Source organism: Callorhinus ursinus, unplaced genomic scaffold (assembly GCF_003265705.2).
Source record: "Callorhinus ursinus isolate GAN/ISIS: 27379988/994484 unplaced genomic scaffold, GSC_fseal_2.0 scaffold15, whole genome shotgun sequence".
Lineage (NCBI taxonomy): Eukaryota > Metazoa > Chordata > Mammalia > Carnivora > Otariidae > Callorhinus > Callorhinus ursinus.
In genome coordinates, this window is record NW_027397077.1 from 39,337,240 (window position 1) to 39,352,298 (window position 15,059).

A 15,059-nucleotide genomic window follows, 5' to 3' on the forward strand; every position below is an offset into this window, starting at 1 on the left:
GTGAGTTCCAGTCCCACATTGGGTGTGGAACCTCCTTGAAAGAAAGAAAGAAAAGAAAAGAAAAGAAAGAAAGAAAGAAAGAAAGAAAGAAAGAAAGAAAGAAAGAAAGAAAGAAAGAAAGGAAAGAAAGAAAGAAAAGAAAGTAAAAGAAAGAAAGACAAAGGAGGGGTGCCTGGGTGGCTCAGTTGTTAAGCGTCTGCCTTCGGCTCAGGTCATGCTCCCAGGGTCCTGGGATCGAGCCCAGCATCGGGCTTCCTGCTTTGCGGGAAGCCTGCTTCTCCCACTCCCCCTGCTTGCTTTCCCTCTCTCGCTGTCTCTCTCTCTCTGTTGAAAAATAAAAATAAAATCTTTAAAAAAAAATTAAAAAAAAAAAGAAAGAAAATCTTCAAAAACAAAAACGTGGGGCTCCTGGGTGGCTCACCCAGTTAAACATCTGCCTTTGTCTCAGTTCATGATCTCCAAGTCCTGGGATCCAGCCCCATGTCTGGTACTCCCCAGCTCAGGGGGGAGCCTGCTTTTCCCTCTCCCTCTGCCTCTCCCCCTAGTTGTGCTCTCTCTGTCTCTCTCTCTCAAATGAATAAATAAAATCTTAAAAAAAAAAAAGAAAGAAAAAAGAAACAACAGAGATTTAATGCGGAATCTTTAGTGGGATATATCTTAAAGAAAAAAGAACTACAGGGGCACCTGGGTGGCTCAGTCGTTAAGCATCTGTGGGCTCCCTGCACCGCGGGAAGCCTGCTTCTCCCTCTCCCACTACCCCCTGCTTATGTTCCCTCTCTCACTGTTTCTCTCTCTGTCAAATAAATAAATAAAATCTTTAAGAAAAAGAAATAAGAACTACAAAGCAAACAAAAGCTGAATTCAGTAATCATATTATTATTTTTTAAAGATTTTATTTATTTATTTGACAGAGAGAGAGAGAGACAGTGAGAGGGAACACAAGCAGGGGGAGTGGGAGAGGGAGAAGCAGGTCCCCCGCCAAGAGGGGAGCCCGATGCGGGGCTCTATCCCAGGACCCCAGGATTACAACCCGAGCCCGAAGGCAGACGCTTAACGACTGAGCCACCCAGGCGCCCCAGTAATCATATTATTGATAATCATCTTGGTATTGTTATTTTAGAACTGTTAAAACTAAGACAACAGGCTCCAAATTGAGTTACTTACGTATGCTAAGCCCTACATAACCATACCAAGTCTTAACTTAATTACGGTTTTGGCTCTCCCAGGAAGGCTAATGAAAAAAAAAATTTTTTTAAGATTTTATTTATTTATTTGAGAGAGAGAGAATGAGAGATAGAGAGCACGAGAGGGAAGAGGGTCAGAGGGAGAAGCAGACTCCCAGCTGAGCAGGGAGCCCGATGTGGGACTCGATCCCGGGACTCCAGGACCATGACCTGAGCTAAAGGCAGTGGCCCAACCAACTGAGCCACCCAGGCACCCCAGGGTAATGAAAAATTAAAGACACAAGAGATACCGAAGACAAAAGACTGTCAGACTGACATGACTCCTCCTACTTCCTCTAGTCTTCACCTGAGCACTCAGTCTCTTAATCCTCTCTCTGAATTGCCTTTCCACTCTGAAGAGACTAAAAAAACCTTAAAGTCTGCCAAGTTTGTGTGGTCTTATAGCTTCAGCAGCTCCAACACCAGAAACCTAAAACACCTCTGTCACCAGCTAGCGCCCCCTGGCTGACCTGTACTGCGCACCTGCTTGTACCCACCAACCTTGTCCCACATTTTTCCTTAAGCTCTTCTTTCCAGTTTCTCTCTTAATTCAGGCGAAAGACCCAAGGGGCATAGCATCCTGTGATGGAAACCAAAACTACCCCTCAAGCAACAATGACTGCCAAAGAGCTCCTGCTGGCCCAGACCACCCAGACCAGTTTGAACTTAACCCCTGACTGATTCCTGTGCAGACAGACCATGGAGTGACCCATGGAGTGACGGACAGTTACCTTTACCTCATTATAATACTAAAATCTCTGCCCAGTGAGGAGCACAAGTTTCATTTATGTAACCTACAATATATATATGGGCATGTTTCCTTAAGGTGCACGCACCACCTTATGCCCACCTCTATATAGGATGACAAGGCTCCCCTATCTAAATATTCATCCTAACCTTAAATAAAAGATATCCATTCACCCTTGCTCAGGAAGTTATTCCCTGTAATCTCCTATTTGCTGCAAATAAACTTTCCTTGATGTGATAACTCCTCCTGGTGTACTTTCTCTCTGTGACTTCACCAAGAAGCCAACTCACATTAGTTTGGATACATCTGGGCACTCTTGTGGGAGCCCATCACCAAAATACTGACCCAGAATTCAGTGTCTCCTTTGCACTCAGCCAGGACACTGGAAAAAAAGATTGTCCTCAAAGGTTTTATCTAATCCTTCCACACCAACTCTGAATGCCCCCACATCTACCTTCGAAGGAAGACCCCCCCTCCCCTATAGGGTCCCTCCCAGGGTTGATGGGACTCCAAGAGATTCTCCAGTAAACTGATACCAGTTATTCCCTTAAAGAGCCAAGGGGAAACTAAAATTAAAATTAACGGAAAATCTTGCCAAATTCTGGTAGATACCAGGGCTACACTCTCTACTTTAAACCCCACTTGCTTTTAAAGACTGCAGATGGGATCCTGGGAACACTGGCAGAAGCCTAAGGGTGAGAATTATCAGTGCAGGTCTCCTGGATCTCTTTGGAGCCTGGCTGAGAAAGGAAGGCACAATTACACATTGTCCCTTCCTTTCCAAGTCTAGACACTTGGAACTTGGTTTTGGGGTAACCATTGGTTAGCAACCATTTCTTTCCCAGGGACAGCTGTTGCCTTCTTGTTTGTTTTTTTTGTTTTTGTGGTGGGCAGCCAAGCAACGTTTATTGAGCAACAGCAAAGTGATAGTACAAAGCTCACGAGGAGGGAGGGGACCTGAGAAGGTTGCTACGGGAGTTTCTAAGTCTAGGGGGATTTTATGGGCTTGTAGGCAGGCTGTTTTAATCTGATTAACCTTCCCTGCGCCTGTCATCCAACCAGGTTTTTGTCACCTATCTATCACAGGGGAAAGGGTGGAGGGCTCCTTCCAGGGTGGAGTAAAATCCTTTTAAGAGTGATTTCCTCTTCAGGTGGGGCCCCTTGTCCCTGCCTGCCTGCTTTCCAACTGTCATTCATCATTTCCCCCTCTAAAGAGGTAACCCTAGACGACCGTAGCTACCTCCTGCTGGTCAGGGGCATTGGATGGAGCAGCAATCAAGGTTGCTCTCCTTCCGATCTGTCAAAGGGTCCCCTGTAGATGTCTGGTTTGACCTCCATGTGAGGCTCCATCTGAGCCACCATTGGAATTAGTTGTCCTTAACGATGATGGATATCCCAGATGAGCCCCCATAAATGTTACAGGATTTTTTTTTTCTCCGTTGGCGCGCACTATGAAGAGTGGAGAGGTAGACCAGACAGAGTAGTGGATGACAGAGCAAGGTTTATTGAGCAATAGCAAAAGTGATAGTACAAGGCTCCCAAGGGGGAAGGGGACCCGAGAGGGTTGCCCTTGTCTCAGTTTTTGTCCTGAGAACTTGGCTTGGCTTTCTGCCTGCTTAAGTTGTCACTTCTTGCAAGTGTAGGCAGCTCAATAGTCAGGTTGGAAGCCCAAAAATATGGTCAGACCAGAAATGTGGGTTGCAGCTAGGGTCATACCAACTGTTGCCAGCCCTTGAGGGGATTGTCTTAAGTCCTTCTTTTGGCAGTCTTTGGGAGTGACTCTGGACCTGGGGAGGGCAGTATCTTTCGCACCCTCTTTGGGGACACTTCTTGCATCCATGAGGCTGTTCAATACTTTGTCCTGGATGAAATTTACAAGAAGTTTCAAAGGATTTTTTAAGCAGCTCCAATTCTTTGAGGAATTAAAAACAACTGTCCTGAGTCTTTGCAAGAACCAAAAAAGCCCATCTATCTTTTACTAACCTGAAAATCTTTACTATTCATCTCAAAAGGCTTGTAGGTATTGTAAAAATTCTGGGTTTAGGAAACAAAAGTCTTCTTTTGAGGAACTTGCATTCTTTCTCTGTGCCTTTGAGATATAAATGTTCTAAGTGGTCTTCTCTAGGAGCTGAGAACCATCTGTTTGAAATCCAAACCTTAGGGAGGTAATTCTTATCAAGGGGGGAAGGGAAAGGCTATTTGGAAACTAGGTGAAAAAAGTCTTAAAAGCTTTCTTCACAAATATTACTAAAAATTTTAAGTCATCTGAACGGGTAACCTTAACTCATTCCATCTCTCTGAAACACAATTTGGATTCAACTTTTCTTTTCTTTTTAATTTTTATTTATTCATTTGAGACAGAGATACAGAGAGAGAGAGAGCATGAGCAGGGGGAGAGGCAGAGGGAGAGGAAGAAGCAGGCTCCCCGCTGAGCAGGGAGCCCAAGGTGGGGCTCGATCCCAGGACCCAGGGATCACGATCCGAGTTGAAGGCAGACGCTTAACATCTGAGCCACCCAGGCACCCCTCAACTTTTCTTTTATAATGTGAGTTTTGCATTATCATACTTGTCTCATGACTAAAATTTTTTTAAAAAGCTGCAAGATCTGTTTGCATATATATGGTTATGCATGTCTGTATGTTTGTTTGTTTTTAAGATTTTATTTATTTATTTGACAGAGACAGCGAGACAGGGAACACAAGCGGGGGAGTGGGAGAGGGAGAAGCAGGCTTCCCGCTGAGCAGGAAGCCCGATCCCAGGACCCTGGGATCATGACCTGAGCCGAAAGAAGGCAGACGCTTAACGACTGAGCCGCCCAGGCACCCTGCATGTCTGTATGTTATAGATGTGTGATATATCGACCTCTGGATGGTATTGCCAAAACTGATTTGTAGACTTCTATTTAATTGACTTAAAGAAAATCAAACATTTATATAAATCAAGTATACTCTCAGAAATATAGAAAACTAACCCAAGTGTTTCTTTCTTTTAAAGATTTTATTTATTGGACGTCTGGGCGGCTTAGTCGATTAAGTGTCTGCCTTTGGCTCAGGTCATGATCCTGGAGTCCCGGGATTGAGTCCCGTATTGGGCTCCCTGCTAAGGCGGAGCCTGCTTCTCCCTCTGCCTGCCGCTCCCTCTGCTTGTGCTTGCTCTCTCTTGCTCTCTCTCTCTCTGGCAAATAAATAAAATCTTCAAAAAAAAGGGTAAAGATTTTATTTATTTATTTATTTGAGAGAGAAAGAGAGCACAAGCAGGGTGGAGGGGCAGAAGGAGAGGAATCCCAGGACCCTGAGATCATGACCTGAGCCGAAGTCAGATACTTAACCTACTGAGCAACCCAGTGCTCCTAACCCAAATGTTTCTCAAGTTCACATGATCTAGGTAACTTTGGGGAGGTTAAGCTAGTTTAAATTTGTTGGTTTAATTAAAACAGGCATGCCTTTAGAGTTATGAGCATTAAAAATAATGCAGACAGGGCGCCTGGGTGGCTCAGAGGGTTAAGCATCTGCCTTCGGCTCAGGTCATGATCCCAGGGTCCTGGGATCGAGTCCCGCATCGGGCTCCTTGCTCCTTGGGAGCCTGCTTCTCCCTCTGCTTCTCTCTCTCTCTCTCTCTCCCCCTCTGTCTCTCATGAATAAATAAATAAAATCTTAAAAATAAATAAATAAATAAAATAAAAAATAAAAATAATGCAGACATACAATTTTTATTCTACCTAGGTTTACCAAAAGTCAAATAAGCTCATGTTATCTCTGTTACAGAACTTGTCAGTAAGATAACTGGGGCACCTGGATGGCTCAGTTGGTTAAGTATCCTCTTGATTTCAACTCAGGTCCTGATCTCAGGGTCGTGAGATCAAGCCCCATTTAGGATTCTCCCTGTGGCCTTCCCCCGACCCCCACTTGCACGTGCACACTCTCTCTCTTAAAAAAAAATAGGAAATCCTGCCATTTGCAACATGTATGGAGCTAGAGTATTATGCTAAGCAAAATAAGTCGGTCAGAAAAAGACAAATACCATATGATTTCACTCATGTAGAATTTAAGAAACAAAATAAACAAAGGAAATTAAAAAGTGAGGGGGATGGCAAACCAAGAAACAGACTGTTAACTGTAGAGAACAAACTGATGGTTGCCAGAGGAGAGGTTGGTGGGGGGGAAGAGTGAAATAGATAAAGGGGATTAAGGGTATACTTAGGATGATGAGCAGTGAGCAATGTATGGAATTGTTGAATCACTATACTGTACACCTGAAGCTAATTTCACACTGTATGTTAACTATACTGGAGCTAAAATTAAAAACTTAAAAAATAAATTTTAATATAAAATAAGTACAAAATAAGTATCTAATACAAAATAAGTATTTGGTTTTCTCTCTATTAAAAGGATAAAATTTTGGGGCACCTGGGGGGCTCAGTCGTTAAGCATCTGCCTTCGGCTCAGGTCATGATCTCAGGGTCCTGGGATCAAGCCCCACATCGGGCTCCCTGTTCTGTGGGGAGCCTGCTTCCCCCTCTCCCATTCCCCCTGCTCGTGTTCCCTTTCTCACTGTGTCTCTCTGTGTCAAATAAATAAATAAAATCTTAAAAAAAATTAAAAGGATAAGGTTTGTTGGACTATTGGTCTTCTCTTAGTAAGAAATCACAAAGGTTTTTCTTTACCTTTTACATAAATCTACCTGGAAAGGAAAGATTTTGTGTCTTACCAAAATAATTTACTGTGCTTCATGTTGTCTCTTTCAGGTCTTTGATTACTGAAGAAAACCTAGTCTTCTCAATATTAAAAGAGCTAAGGGTGTCTTGTTTTTAAACAACTATGTAACTTTCTGTATTTGCCTTTAAAGTCTTTGTCACTTTGATTAAATGGATTTTTTTCAAAATAAAGTTTTACCTGGGGTGCCTGGGTGGCTCAGTCAGTTGAGCATCGGACTCTTGGTTTTGGCTCAGATCATGATTTCGTGGGTCCTGAGATGGAGCCCCCTGTGGGGCTCCACATTCAGTGGAAGTCTGCTTGAAGATTCTCTCCCTCTGCCCCCTCCCGCCCCCGCTTGCATGCTATCGTGTACTCACTCTCTCTCAAATAAATAAATAAATCTTAAAAAAATATAAAGTTTTAATTATTTAAGTAATCTCTACACCCATGTGGGGCTCAAACTCATGACCCAGAGATCAAGAGTAATATGCTCTTCTGACTGAGTCAGCCAAGCACCCCTAAATGGGTATTTTTGACAGACTTACCCCAAATCAAATTCTAAATGAATTTTTTTTTAATCTTGAACTAACTTTGAGAATTTCAGAGGGTCCCTAGAACATCTCAAAAGATTCTTTCTCCCTATAAAAAGGGAAAATGTTAAACTAGGTTTATTTGATTTATTAAATTACAAAGGAAGCATGCCAAATAGGAAGTGATGTTTAATCTGCTTAGTTTATATTTGTATGGGTATTTTTTTTTTTTAAGATTTTATTATTTGACAGAGACACAGCGAGAGATGGAACACAAGCACTGGGAGTGGGAGAGGGAGAAGCAGACTTCTCGCCTGGCAGGGAGCCCGATGTGGAGCTCGATCCCAGGACCTTGGGACCATGACCTGAGCCGAAGGCAGACGCTTAACGACTGAGCCACCCAGGCACCCCTGTATGGGTATGTTATTAACATACATGTTCCAGAACTTGTATAAAATTCCTTAAAATCTGATAGGCCCTGGCTTAATCAGTTAAAATTTCAGGTATTGGGGCGCCTGGGTGCTCAGTCCATTAAGCATCTGCCTTTAGCTCAGGTCATGATCCCAGGTTCTTGGGATTGATCCCCCATGTCAGGCTGCTGGCTTAGCAGGGAGTCTGCTTCTCCCTCTGCCCCTCCCCCTTCCTTAACCAACTGAGCCACCCAGTGGCCCTGGGAGCTGTTTTTATTTTTTTTATTTTTTATTTTTTTTTTTAAAGATTTTATTTATTTATTTGAGAGACAGAGAGAATGAGAGAGAAAGCACATGAGACAGGGGGAGGGTCAGAGGGAGAAGCAGACTCCCTGGTAAGCAGGGAGCCCGATGCGGGACTCGATCCCGGGACTCCAGGATCATGACCTGAGCCGAAGGCAGTCGCTTAACCAACTGAGCCACTCAGGCGCCCCTGGGAGCTGTTTTTAAAGGGGGAAGATGAGGGCGCCTGGGTGGCTCAGTCGTTAAGCGTCTGCCTTCGGCTCAGGTCATGATCCCAGGGTCCTGAGATCGAGTCCCACATCGGGCTCCCTGCTCAGCGGGAAGCCTGCTTCTCCCTCCCCCACTCCCCCTGCTTGTGTTCCTCCCTCTCTCCCTGTGTCTCTCTGTCAAATAAATAAATAAAATCTTTAAAAATAAATAAATAAAAAATAAAGGGGGAAGATGAGGAGGTGTGGCGGCATATGAAATTTTCCCTTTTTTGGTAACTGTGTCTGGTTGTAAGTAGCCCATTGGTTAGTTAGGGCCTATGGATATTTTGAGGTGTGTCACCTGGTGGGCCTGTCTGTATTCTGCCAGGGTGTCGCTGTGGTCCCTTTCTACATTCCATTGCTCAAGCCTATTTGCCTAAAAGCAGCCTCTACATTTTAGGATTCTTTTCTCCACCTTTTCCCTTCCCCTGACCTGTAAAGATAATGCCATTGTGCACATATCTCAGGCCATTACAAAGGAAGGTAAATCAATTGCTGGATTTGCTATGCTGCCCTGATAATCCTATAGTTCTTTCTGCTTGTGACTGATTTCTTCCTGATTTCCAATGCCTCAGTTTCTCTGGAACAAGCTTGCTGGATAAACACTTCTGGGGAAGTGGAGACATAGTTACATGAAATACACAAAATACATAAGTCAACTGGCCTAAAGAAATATTCTCAGTATTCTAGCTGGTTTGGATCATGGATATTTTTTTGTTGGTAATAATTATTACTGTCTCCCTATACGCTACATTTTCTCAAAAGTTTTATTTTTTTTAAAGATTTTATTTATTTATTTGACAGAGAGAGACACAGTGAGAGAGGGAATACAAGCAGTGGAAGTGGGAGAGGGAGAAGCAGGCTTCCCACCAAGCAGGGAGCCCGATGCAGGGCTCGATCCCAGGACCTGGAATTATGACCTGAGCCGAAGGCAGATGCTTAACGACTGAGCCACCCAAGCGCCTCTCTCAAAAGTTTTAAATGAATGTGTGCAACTGTTGATCATCCAACATATGATTTCTCTCCAACTGGAATGACAACAGAGAACTGAAGAACATAACCAGTTCCAAGGATATAATCCTGATTATCATCTCTTTTGAATACTATACTGAGCCCTGAAGAGACAATGGTAACTGAGAGTCACACTGATACTGATTTTTTTTTAATATTTTATTTATTTATTTGACAGAGAAAGACAGCGAGAGGGAACACCAGCAGGGGGAGTGGGAGAGGGAGAAGCAGACTCCCCACTGAGCAGGGAGCCTGATGCGGGGCTCTATCCCAGGACCCTGAGATCATGACCTGAGCTGAAGGCAGACGCTAATGACTGAGCCACCCAGGCGCCCCCAATACTGATTTTTTTTAAAAAATCGAACCATTCAAGAGAATGATCAAAAAGGGGAACGGGTGAAATAAATTTTTAGTCCCAAGATAGAGCCATTCCTGACTACCAGGTTAACAAACTGAAACTCAGATAACTTGTAAATGCTCTGCTTGACCAGAAACACAGTAGCTTTAGTCAGCCAACCCCCAAACACCAAGCCTGAAAGAGAACTTCAAATCTCTTCATTGTGACTTCAAACTTTCGAGTTAAGTTCTTCCTTCCAGCTTATTTCTTAACTTTCAAGCAAAAGATCTTGCTGGCAAAGTATCAGATGGTGGGAACCAAAACTATCTCCTCAAGCAGTAAGGACTGCCCTAGCCAGCCAGACCTCACCCATGACAATGACTGACCACACCTTTACTGCCTTAGGTACCCACTGACCTTCGTCCCACATTTTCCTTATATAAACCTGAAAGTATTTTTTGGCATTTTGGAGTCTTTGAGGTGCTAGTCGGTTCTCTTCCTTGTGTTGGCCTCACTGAAATAAATTCTCTTGTTTCACTACCACTTGTTGCTCTGCCTTTGGGTTTTGTCAGCATTGAGCGGCAGAACCTAATCGGTCTGGGACCCCCCCGCCCCCAGAGTCTGGTGCTCTTGCATCCCTATGCCCCGGCTACAAGCCAACTCTGGGCTCTCTACTTACTTCCTTGTTCCTTATTCATTTTCGATTTTTTTCTCTTCCTCGTCCCTTATTCTTTATCCTGTAAAAGCTTCCTGTCTCCTGCCCCATTTTGCAGTCCTCTGGACCCTTGGGACCAGAGACTGCCTGCTTCAGGAGGTATTAAGTAAAGTTTGTTTTTATCACCTGTTAAAAAGAAACAATAGGCCCCAAATGGAGTCAATTTTGCTAAGCACCATCAAGACTTAAAACCTAACCTAGTTGCAGTTTCAGCCTCTCCCAGGAGTGTAATTTTAAACCCAATTATTCAGGAATTTACTGATCAGCACTAGTGAGGTAATCTGCACTTTAATAAGACCCCCTGTCTGCCCCTAAGGAAAGGTAAACTGATGAATGAGCCAGTCTTTTAACTTCCTTGTCCTACCTTCTGACTAAGAAATCCTTCCATTTTTTTTTACAGTTCCCCGGAGGTCCTTTCTATTTGCTACCTTGGATGCTGCTGGGTTCATGAACAGTTGATTAAAGCCAAATTTCCTTGAATTTCTTTTAACACACCTAAATTGTCTTTAAAAAAATCATTTTGTAACACTACTAATCTGTTAGAGATAAATGCTGAAATATTCACAGATGAAATAATGAGATTTGCTTTAAAATTATTCTACTGGCTGGGGTAAAGACTGATTAAACAAGATAGATTGGCATATGTTTATTATTGTTAAAATGGACTAATGGATATATGAGGGGGGTCATTATACTATTCTCTCCACTTCTGTGAATGTTTGAAATGTTCCATTAACAGAAAAATAATGGTGCTTTTCAATCACAGAATTTCAACATAGTTATGACTCCCCTTTCCTTCTTTGATAACACGGGTTGACTATAGGAGCATTATAATCATAGGGACGTTGTGAGGAGTAGTGTAAAAAAAAAGTGCCTTATGAAACGCTGTTTTATTTTTACTATTACTACTATGATTGCCAACACTAATTAGTTGCCTCCAAGCATTCCTTCCTCCTCTCTGTAATGGTTTATTCCACTCTTCCTCCGGTTATTTCCCATAGTTCCTTCCTCCTAGTTCCCGCACTAACACCCCTCCCGCAGCCCCAATGGTTTAGCCCGGCTTCCCCAGGGGAAACCCCGAGGGGCGGAGCAAGAGTTATCTGCGAGTAGCCCCGCTCCCTCTCCCTAGACCTTTTGGATCGCTCCACATTTGGGGTGGGTCGGTAATCACGGGGCCGGGCGCGAGTCCCGGGCTCCGATTGGTCAGGGCCGAAGTAAACATCCGGCAGGGTGGGGCGGGGCCGGAAGTGGAAAGGGAAGGCGCCTGCTGAGGCTTTTCCGGAGGTTCCGGACTCGGAGTTGGTGCCTCCAGATGCCATGGGCAGGGCTGAGGCGCGCTGAGGGGGACGCCGGGTGCTGAAGGGGACGCGGGGCTGGGCCATGGCGGGTGCTAGGGCCGCCGCCGCCGCCTCGGGGGGGCCGTCGGCTTCTTCGGGCAACCCGCCGCCGCAGGAGCCGGGGCTTGGGGAGCTGCTGGAGGAGTTCTCCCGGACTCAGTACCGGGCCAAGGACTGCAGCGGGACGGGCGGCTCTAAGGTGAGTTTGGAGGTGTAATGAGCACAAAGAGAACTCCTTGGCTTGAAAAGTTACAGAGGAAAGGCGGAGGTCAGGGGTCAGAGGAAAAAGAGGGAAGTTCCCAGGGTCTGGACCCGGAGGGTAAAGGGTCGGGTTCAAAAACCGAAAAAGGAAGAACTGGGGTCAGAAGAAGCCAAGGAAGGACGTCCTTTGGTTTGAGACAAGGCGTTTGGAGGTCAGGGATCAGAGCTGAGGGACCATGTTCAGACATTAGAGAGGGAAAGCTGAGGAGGATTCTTCCTGTGCATCAGGTGTGGGTACAAAAGCCTCAGGTTGAGATGATACCAAAAAGTATAGAGGATTGCTCCAGGTCAGAGGTCAGAATGGAACCAAGACATGGGCCGAGTGTGTTGCTTCCTTTAAAGCCTTAGCGTGACTTTAGGCCCATCCTTTTCCTTCCCCTACAGATAGGAAAACAGCCCACACTCCCTCTATTCCTTTAAAAAGCAAGTTTCAGTTCCTCTTTTTTCTACCCTTGGGATTCCCTTCAGTCTTCTTATTGCCAGACCTGGAAGGTATCCAGCCTGGTAAGGCCATTCCCATCCTAGGCACTGTTTGGCAGTCAACTGGGAATCTTGCGGATCCTCCTAGCTCTTATTCCCCATGTGCTTTTGGCAGGTTTAGCATCAGGCTTTCCAGTGGGATTCTGTTCCATTCTGGGCCATGAAACTCTGGTTTGGCTCCAGGCGTATTACTTGCTGGAACATACTGCAGTTGGCATCCTGCTACTCTCTGGAGTAGCCTAGGGAAGACTTAAGTAATGATGGGATTTCCCACTCTCCAAACAACCAAGTGGTTTTCAGAGCTTAGCCTGAGGACCACCTGTTTGAGCATTGTCTGGGATCCTTGTTAAAAATAAGGTTCCTTGATCCCATCCAGTTCTACTGAGTCAGAATTTCTGAAGGTGGGAACCTGGAATTTGCATTTTTTAATAGGCTTCTTAATGATACTCATGCATCTTAAAATTTGAGAATTCCTAGTTTAAGCCACTATGAGTTTTCCCATTGGTCTTTTGAGTGGCTGTGGAGGGTCAGTGGTTTGCTGAGCCTCTCTTCCATCTTAACACCTCTAAAGATTAGGGTTGTCTTAAGTTAACCTGACTTTCACTGCAGCTGGCCTTAAAGCCTCTCCAGGCTTCCTGATCTCTTGTAGACTTCTCAAGATAATTACACGTCTTATGCCTTTTTTCTAGTGGACCTTTCCCTGAACTGTGAACTAAATAAGAGCAATTTTAAGGGGAGCTCATCCTTTTATTTGATAAATAAATAGAGTGTGGGGAGACAGCCTTGTCTGTAGCTTTTACTCATTACACTAACTAGAGTGTCTAGGTACTTGTCTGTGGCTAGAGAATGGGGAGTAATCTGGAGCCAGGGGAAGATAATGGATTAATGTTAAAGTAACCTAGAGCAAGAGTTCTTAATATTTTATGGATTGTGGACCACCTTGAAAATCTAATGAAAATTGTAGCCCTTTCCTTCAAATGCTTAACAGTTTCGCTGCAACATTAAGGGGTTCAGAGACCTCCCAAAACATAACCACATATAGGTTAATGAAGTATACATCTAGGGCCTGTGTCCCAGCAAAGTGTCTCTTCCTGGCATTGAATAATAATCACAGAGGCACATGTCATTCCCAGTGACCTCTGCAGGTCCCGAGCTGCCTAATTCTCATACTCAGAATCCCAGAATCTTCTTTATGCTCAGGTCTCCTCCTCTGTGCAGGTTGAGCGCATTGAGAAGAGATGTCTGGAGCTGTTTGGCCGAGACTACTGTTACAGTGTGATCCAAAATGTGAATGGGGATATCTGTGGCCACTACCCCCAGCACATCGTGTTCCTGGAGTATGAAAGTTCTGAGAAGGAGAAAGACACGTGAGCATCATGTAACTAGAGTGTGCCTGTCTGGGGAGGCTCTGACAGCTCATCTCCAGAGTCAGGAAGTCTGCAACTGGGCGGGGAACTGGGCGGGGTAGGGTAGACTCACTTTCTCCAGGTATGAAACCTTATCGGACTCTTTGTTCCTTTCAGGGTTTGGTAAGTTAGATTGACAAAGTAGCATGGCATAGAATGAGCAGTTGGAAGTCACAATCCTGGACTTTTGTTTCTCCCCCACCCTAGGGCCCACTAACCTAAGACAGCTTACATCACACCTCACCATTCTGAACCTTAGTGTCCTTTTTTAAGAGAATGGGGTGGGAGCTGTGCTGTGTTGTTGACATTCTTAAGAGCACTTAACCGTTTATAGGGCTTAAGAGCCTGAGGTCTGGGGTCAGACTGCTTTGAGTTTACGTGCTGGCTGTGTAAGTTACTTGGGCAAATTATGTAATCTCCTTTGTCTCTTGGTTTTCTCATTGGTAAGTTTCTGTCTGTTTAGAAAAGTGGCTAGTGCAATCCTAGATGATAAATGGGGCTATTACAAGCCTGGCATGTTTATTGTAAGAACTAGAAGTAAGAGCTACCATTTATTGAGGGCCTACCAAGGCCCTAGTGCTTTCTCTGGGTAAAAACAGGTCATACACGAGCATATATAAAGCACCCAGCACAGGATACAACCAAAGGTCGTCAGTAAATGGTGGCACTTGTTTGACTCTAATAAATCATGACATAATGGAGGCTCCAGGAAATGCTTTATGTTGATTTCAGTTTGTTCCCTTAGTCTCCGTGCTTGCTGCTGATTTTAAGAGAATCCAGGAGCTGTTGTCCACAGTATCTGTGAAAGCATGGCCCTGTAGATGCGATGTTATGATGAGTGCAGCAGGCCCTCACTATTGAAGTGTGCCCATCAGGAACCTGCTAGAGACTCTGAATCTCTGGCTCCAGAGCCACTGAATCAAAATCACAGCCTAACACGATGCCCTAGTGATTCATATACACATTAAGGTTTAGGAAGTGCTGCTGCAGACAAACCAGGGAGAATGGTTAATTCTGCCTGGAGTGTGTGTGTTTAGGAAGAGCCCGTGGTAGAGGTCCTCTTCAGTGGGAACTGGAAGGATGAGTAGCAGACCTGACATGTCCTAAAAGACCAATTTATATATGGTCTCGATCATATGGGCAAAGAGTGTGGACTTGTGGGTGTTAGTGGTTTTATTGTGCTAGTATCCCCTGAGCACTCATTAAAATCACAGATTTTAGGGTCCCTGAATCAGAATTTCCAGAATCTGCATTCTTTGAGAGCTCTCTAGATGAGTCTTAATATACTGTATAGCCTCAGGAACACTGCTAGAGGCCACAGGGAGCCAGAGAATGCTTTGCAGCAGAGGAATAACC

General features: G+C 44.5%; 1 protein-coding gene across 6 annotated transcripts in view; it reads left to right on the forward strand.

The window, feature by feature from the left end:
• Positions 1 to 11,467: 11,467 nt before the first annotated feature.
• The window catches only part of MTMR14 (myotubularin related protein 14), a 46,361-nt gene continuing 42,769 nt past the window's right edge, over positions 11,468 to 15,059 (forward strand). For 3 of the 6 annotated variants that reach the window (XM_025885652.2, XM_073901598.1, XM_025885654.2), the window contains exons 1-2: positions 11,468 to 11,755; positions 13,516 to 13,664. In XM_025885652.2, the coding sequence (XP_025741437.1) occupies positions 11,600 to 11,755; positions 13,516 to 13,664 (305 nt within the window). In that variant the 5' untranslated portion in view covers positions 11,468 to 11,599. The remainder of the gene's footprint in view (positions 11,756 to 13,515; positions 13,665 to 15,059) is intronic. The other 3 variants (XM_025885651.2, XM_025885653.2, XM_073901600.1) reach the window with 2 other exon arrangements.